The following is a 6,986-nucleotide window of genomic DNA, read 5'->3' as shown; positions in this document are numbered from 1 at the left end:
TAACCTGACTCCTTCAGTTGCTGTAACAGAACCAGGCACAATTTAAAAGAACTTTAGCTGGTCTTAAGGGACAGATATAGGGAGAGCTTGGGTGTTTGGATTTGTGTCACTTCCAGGTGGCAGATCTGTTGGGGCACTTCTCAGCCTCCCCCAGGCTGCCCGCTGTGAAGGAATCACAGATTCTAGCAGCTAAAATCTGACGTGTAATAAGCTCTTCCTGCAAACTTATTGGGGCGCTCGTTAACCTCTTCCAGGTTGCCCGCTGCAAGTGACCCCGGTCTCAGCAGTTGAAGTCTCGGGTGTATAGCACACACACACACCACTCACTGCCCTGACCATTGGCTGACACAAGGGACTCGGCACTTAGTCAACTGCCAGCTGCTGCTCAGTTGGCGGGTGACTCTAAGCACAGCCCTCCTTTGCAGAGAGGGGCAGACTTCATGTGCTCCCCACCACCTCCAGGCCCTGATTGACGTGCGGGCAGAAGATGGAGCGTGCAAAGTCGGGGCTTTTTTGGGGAAAACAGTATCTAGATTGGCCACGGACGCTTTTCTGCAAAAAGTGCTTTTGCGGAAAAGCATCCTGCCAATCTAGACATGCTTTTCCTAAAATGCTTTTAACAGAAAACTTTTCCGTTAAAAGCATTTTCAGAAAATCATGCCAGTGTAGACGTAGCCGTAGTGTAGACATAGCCCTAGACACCCATCCCTGGTGCTCTTCTGGCTGAGGCAGGCAGCCTTCCAGTTGTTTATAATTGTGCCTTGGTTTGCAGGGCTGAACCCCAGAGGTCCTTTCCAGCTCTCCTTTCTTGAGGACAGGTACTGCAAAGATTGCTGTGTGCCAGGCAGAGCAAGGGAAAGAGCCTGTGTGGAGAAGCGGGAGCTGTGGAAATAAAGCAAACGGAAGGCAGCTGCTGCAGGGGAAGGCGTTAGACCAGGGAACACTGGAAGTCATGTCTTAAAACCCTACAGCTATCACCAGGGCTCTTTTTTACATGCCTGTCTGTGTGGTTTTAAGCGAACATTCAGTCACCTGAGGAATGGCACTTCCGCCGAGAGGATGTTGCTGCCCTGGGTGAGCATGGAGGGAGAAAACCTCAGTTGTTTGCTTCGCTCTCCCCCTACCACGGAAACACCTTCCTTGCAGCCCCAAACCCTGTGCCCATTTCCCCATGCTGTGCTGGAATGGATCACTGTTCTGTCATCTGCATGGCTGCCCTGGGTTGGTCAGGTTGTCGCACCTCTTTCGATGCTGAGTACTTCAGCTTCCTCTGCCGAGGGGTGACTTTTCCATAGGTTAGAAATGGTCCTTGCTTGGGTACCTTGAGTCTAAAACATTATCAGAGAACTCAGAGTGGCTGACATGTTCCCTTACGCTTCCCCACCCCCTCCCTCCCATACACACACCACCCCCCTCTCCCCTTTCAGCCCCTCCCCTGGCTGGAAGAGGGGAGTTAAACTAAGTCAGCTCCTGCTTTGTGAAGAAAGTTTTCTTTCACTGCCTGGCTCAGGGCTGCCTCTGAGAGGACTGATGTGGGTTTGTTATTGCTGGGCTAAGGAGGCACTTTGGATGGTCATGGGCCTGCATTCAGTCATTTTATTCTGTGCGGTTGTCGCAGGAGTGCCTAGGAGTAAGTAGAAGAAAATATTGTTTCCTCTGCTAAAATCGCAGCTTGCTCTCTCTCCAATATACAATGTTTCTGCAGAGCAATGATCTCACTTGCAAAGCATCTGGGAGAGTGTGAATTATGTCAGGACTTGCAGCTTTTGTAGGAACGCTTTCTTGTAGTAACTTTGTCTTGGCTTTCTGTACATCAGTTCTGTATGCTGGCCTGCCTGGGTGGTGCTTTTGCAGGTGGGAGGGTTTCTTGCATGTTAAAAAGCACAGTGTTGCTGTATCTTCCTTCAGCATTAGCTGGGGAAGCCCAGGAAAATAAGACTGCTGTAGTGAGTGTATATGCACTCATTACAGAATAAGTGGAGGCTGTAAAAGGCCGCATTAGTTTAGTATTCAAAAACTCCAGTATCTTGAAAATGAAGGGTTCTTAAACTAGCCAAATAAATGAAGGAAACTAACAATTTTGCCCATTTTAGACCAAAAAAGGTCCGGAGACATGCTGTTTCCTAAATCTAAAGCAAAAAGGTAGGAAATTAAAATAAAATAAATTCACAGAATTCTATATTTATCAGCTCCCAATCAGGGACTTAAATTAAGTGGCCAGATTTTCCAAAGGGCTCAAGCATTCCGTTTGCTGAGTTGAGTGCTGAGCATTTTTGAGAATCAGGAGGTATCATTTAGGTGCTCACAGTGTTCTGAGAGCTCTTTGAAAATCTGGCCCCAAACACAAGTGCTGAACATTCTTGAAAATCTGGCCCTCTATGATTAAGGTGAATTGTGTATGGTGTTTATTTCTAAGCTCTTGCGAAGGAAATTGCTGATTTATAACATTTAAAGGCAATTAACTTGATGATGAATCTTTCTATGCTTCTAGCTGACCTTTTCAAGAAAGAAGAAACCATTTTAATTATCTGAGGCACTTCTAGGCCCAAACTTGGTTATTTAGATCTGCAAGACTGTAATTTTTCTTTTTGTGTATGCTAAATTTCTAATGGGATTGTGAGAAAATGAAGCAGAATATTTATATTTCTTTCCAAATGCAGTGCAGTTAGAATTCTATTGTTTATTCTATGGTAAATCTATATACACAAATAATATAGATTTAGCAAGATTTTGTAGTCCTAAAATGATATTACGAGGTGTGGTCAGTTAGACAGACAAATAACCATTCCAGAAATCTTCTTGCTTTCTATTTACTAATGGTTAGATAAAGTTTATTTAAAACAACAACCACCAGCTTATTTTCATTTTGCTCTTTTTGTTCAAGTCTGTATTTCCATAAGGGAGTTCAGTTTCTGCAAAGAAGCAACAGAATCTTGTATGGGAGAAAAAGAAATTATTGGCAAATGTACTTTGCTAGAAATATAATTTTACTCTTGAGAATTAAGATCTCATTCTACTTTAAGAATGATTTAAAAAAATGTTTTTTTTTAAACAGTGAAATCACCCCACCCCACCACTATCAAAATCTAATGAAGAAAAGGTGGAAAATGTGGTTTCAATAAAATAATCTGAATGATGTTTTTAAATGTGCTAGCTTGTCAAAAGCATTTCTGTAAGGAAGATGGAACAGATGAAATATATTGCCTTGGGTACTAGCAACAGCTAGTAAAGATAGAGGTATTGTTAACTGTTGTCTTCTGTAGGAATAATTGATCTATGGGGCTCGGAGGACCTTGATTTATTAGCATAGATTTGTGGAAGAGGTGTAAATATTGCTGCTGGTCTTAATACTGAGAAGAATTATCTTAAGCAAAACTTTTTGTTTATTATAGCAAGCTAATGTTCGGTGGTTTTCAAAGAGGTTTAGTCGTAAAAGTTTAATTATAAAATCACCTTCTTTTCTGTCAAGGCATCTGGAAGTGTCATAAACAATAGTGAATCTAGTCACCAGTCTGATTTTGACAGTTTCAGTGAGGGACCTTTTCAAAGGCCTTCTGGAAATCTAAGTACATAGATAGCAGGTAATTAAATAGTTGAGTAACCACATGAATCCTTAGCAGACTATCCTATGGTTCCCAGGGGTGGGGCAAGTAGCCAGCATGCTCTGGTTCCACTCCTGGGGAGCCCCCTGCCACCTTGCACTGCAACCTCTGTAGGAGGAGGCTGCATTGAAGAAGCCCTTAGTCCACTCCAGAGCCCGGCCCACCTCCCTACCTTCAGGAGGTCCCTTATTCTGCCTTCCTAATACCAGAGCCAGCTCAATCCTTGGGGGTGTAGTCTATGTTGGCTGTTCACCTGCTCCCACGGTGGGCAGGGGTGCTGCCATGGGGCCATGGGACTAGAGTTCACCACCCTGTGTTCCCAAGAGGGGTGCCCTATCCCCCTAAGCCACTTCAGAATCCATTCCCCCCACCCCACCCCTGAGGATCCTTTATCCTAATACAGAAGCAAGCTCCATCTCTGGGGCAGCCTGTGTTGGATTGAGCCCATCACCCTGTGCTCCCGAGGCTGATGCTGTATCCCAAAAGTTCACTGCATATCCCACTCCATCTCCCTACCTTCCTAATATGGGAGCCAACTCCATCCTCGTAGCAGCCCGTGATGGCTGTCTGGTTGCTCTCAGGGTGGGTGGAGGGCAGGACAGGGCTGCCTTGGAGGAGGGTGGGATGGACTTGAGCCCACCACCCTGAGCTCTTCAGGTGAATGCCCTAGCCCCTAGGCCACTGCAGAACCAAGCCCACCTTCCTACCTTCCTAATACAGGAGCCAGCTCCATCCCTGGAGCATCCTGTGTTGTCTCTCTGGCTACTCCCAGCGGAGTGCTACCCTGCATTCCACAGGCAAGTGCCCTATCCCCTAGGCCAGTGTTTCTCAACCTTTAGAATAATGTATTCCTTAAAAAACAAGTACCCCCAATGCAACCACCCCTACCCCAGAGCAAGGCACTCCCAGCCCCTCCACTCTAACCCAATGCTCCTTTCCTCCCCCAGAGCCAGGCACTGGATGTATGGTAACCCTACCTTTGAAGCGCCCGCTCCTGCTGCCCGGGCCTGTCTTGGTGGCTTGTCAGAAGGGAGAAAGTGGCTCACGAGTGTCGGGCTCGCCGCACTCCCTCCCCAGCCTGGCGCCCCCCTAACATGATGCCTGGGGGCAGCTCCCCCCTCCCCACTACATCACTGATGCAGGGGGGTCCTCCGGAGCAAAAATTAATGTGCCACTTCACCATCTTCTAGCTCCTCTCCGCAGCGCCACAGGGAAGGGGTGATGGGGATGCATTGTACTGAGCTGCTGGCGAGGGTGGGGGTAATGTGCGTCTCCAGGTTCAACCACCCTCCCCCCTGGAGCACTCCAGGGATGCTGCTGGAGAGGAAACGAACTAGGAGAGGTGGCCGTGGAAGTGATTTTTTTTCTCCCTGCCCAAACCCACCCACCAACTTGGAACTGCCCTGGGTCTCACTGAAGCTGCCACCACCCGCTTTCCTGCCCAGCGTTGGGGCTCGTGCTCAGAGCGGCTGTTAACATCCAGATGCATGGTTCTGAAAGTTCAATTTGACAGGCACATGCAGCCATCCCTTCCCCAATCCCCTTTGCAGGACAAAATCCCAGACATTTTTTGCCAAATTTCACTTGTGTTGACGTAACCCCCTGACTTCTCTCATGTACCCCAAGGGTATGCGTACCACTGGTTGAGAAATGCTGCCCTAGGCCAGTCCAGAATCCACCCCACTTCCCTACCTTCAGGGTGTCCCCTCCCATGGTCCAAACCCCTTGGCCCAAGACCACAGCCTGTACCCCAACTCTCTACCCCAGCATGGTGAAAGTGAATGAGATTTGGGGAGGAAGGGGGAATGGAGTGAGCAGGGTGAAGCCTTGGAGAAGGGGTGGAGCCTCAGAGAAGCGGGGGAGGGAAGCCAGGCAAGAGTATTTGGGTTTTGAGGTAGATCTTGCATTGCACTTAAACTGAAAAAGTGATCTTGTGGTTAAAAAGGTTGGAGACCTCTGGACTAGACTTACTGGTTAATCATATAGTCAACTACTTGTTTACATCCCTACTGTATTCATTAGATCCCCCTTATCCACATGCTTGTTGTCCCCCTCAAAGAATTCTAGTAGATTAGTAAGGCATGATTTGCCTTTATAGAAACCATATTGGCTTTCCCCCAACAAATTATGTTCATATGTGTTTGACAATTCTCTTCTTTACTATAGTTTCAGTCTATTTGCCCAGAACTGAAATTAGACTTACTGGTCTGTAATTGCCAGGATCACCTCTGCAGTCCTTTTTGAAGATTGGTTTCCCATTAGCTATCTTCCAGTCATTAGGTACAGAAGCTGATTTAAAGGACAGGTGACAAACCACAGTTAGTAGTTCTGCAAGTTCATATTTGAGTTCTTTCAGAACTCTTGGGTGAATGTCATCTGGTTCTGGTGACTTGTTAATTTTAGTTTAGTTTATCAATTTGTTGCAGAAGCTCCTCTGACAACTCTATCTGGGACAATTTCTCAGATTTGTCACCTAAAAAAGAATGGCTCGGATTTGGGAATCCCCTAAATATCTTCACGCATGAAGACTGATGCAAAGAATGTATTTAGTTTCTCCACAATGACCTCATCATCTTTGAGTGCTCCTTTAGCATCTCAATAGTCCAGTGGCCCCACTGGTTGTTCATTAGGCTTCCTGCTTCTGATGTACTTAAAATTTTGCTTTTACTTCTTGAATTTTTGGCTAGCTGTTCTTCAAATTCCTTTTGGCCTTTTTGATTATATTTTTAACATAGTGTATGCTCCTTATTTCCCTCACTAAAATTTAACTTCCACTTTTTAAATGATGCCTTTTTATCTCTCACTGCTTGTTTTACATTGTTGTTAAACCATGGGGGGGGGGGGGGCACTTCTTTGATTTGCTTACTGTGTTTTTTACTTTAGGTGTACATTTAAGTTGAGCTTTTATTTTGGTGTCCTTGAAAAGTTTCCATACAGCTTGCAGGGATTTTTCTTTTTGCATTGAATCTTCTAATTTCTGTTTAACTAACCTCTTCATTTTGTGTAGTTCCTCCTTTTGAAATGATATATCACAGTATTGGACTGTTGTGTAGTGTTTTTCCCACCATAGGGATGTTAAATGTAATTATATTATGATCACTATTTCCAAGAGGCCCAGCTTGGGCAGGTGCTGTATTTTCTAGTCCACTCAAGAACCCACCCCACCTCCCACCCTCTTTTGGGGTGGTCCCTTGTCCTGTGTCTGGTTGCTCCCAGGGTGTGCAGGGGGACTTGGGGCTTGAACACCCTATTTCCTAAGCCACTCCACAACCCACCTCACTGCCTTACCTTCAGCAGGTCCCTTATCCTGCCTTCCTAATACAGGAGCCAGGCTCATCCCCCAGGCAGCCTGTGTTAGCAGCCCAGCCATTGCCTGAGTGGGTG

The 6,986-nt window shown here is 46.2% G+C and overlaps 1 protein-coding gene across 5 annotated transcripts in view; it reads left to right on the top strand.

The window, feature by feature from the left end:
- The first annotated feature begins 1,441 nt into the window (after positions 1 to 1,441).
- APOLTP (apolipoprotein lipid transfer particle homolog) overlaps positions 1,442 to 6,986 on the top strand; it is a 232,974-nt gene continuing 227,429 nt past the window's right edge. For all 5 annotated transcript variants that reach the window (XM_075899317.2, XM_075899315.2, XM_075899314.2 and 2 more), the window contains exon 1: positions 1,442 to 1,630. In XM_075899317.2, the coding sequence (XP_075755432.2) occupies positions 1,531 to 1,630 (100 nt within the window). In that variant the 5' untranslated portion in view covers positions 1,442 to 1,530. The remainder of the gene's footprint in view (positions 1,631 to 6,986) is intronic.

Source organism: Pelodiscus sinensis, chromosome 15, assembly GCF_052426305.1.
Source record: "Pelodiscus sinensis isolate ZL-2025 chromosome 15, ASM5242630v1, whole genome shotgun sequence".
In the NCBI taxonomy this organism is placed as follows: domain Eukaryota; kingdom Metazoa; phylum Chordata; order Testudines; family Trionychidae; genus Pelodiscus; species Pelodiscus sinensis.
The sequence above is the reverse complement of the archived record's forward strand: the minus strand, read 5'-3'. Positions and strand labels throughout refer to the sequence as shown.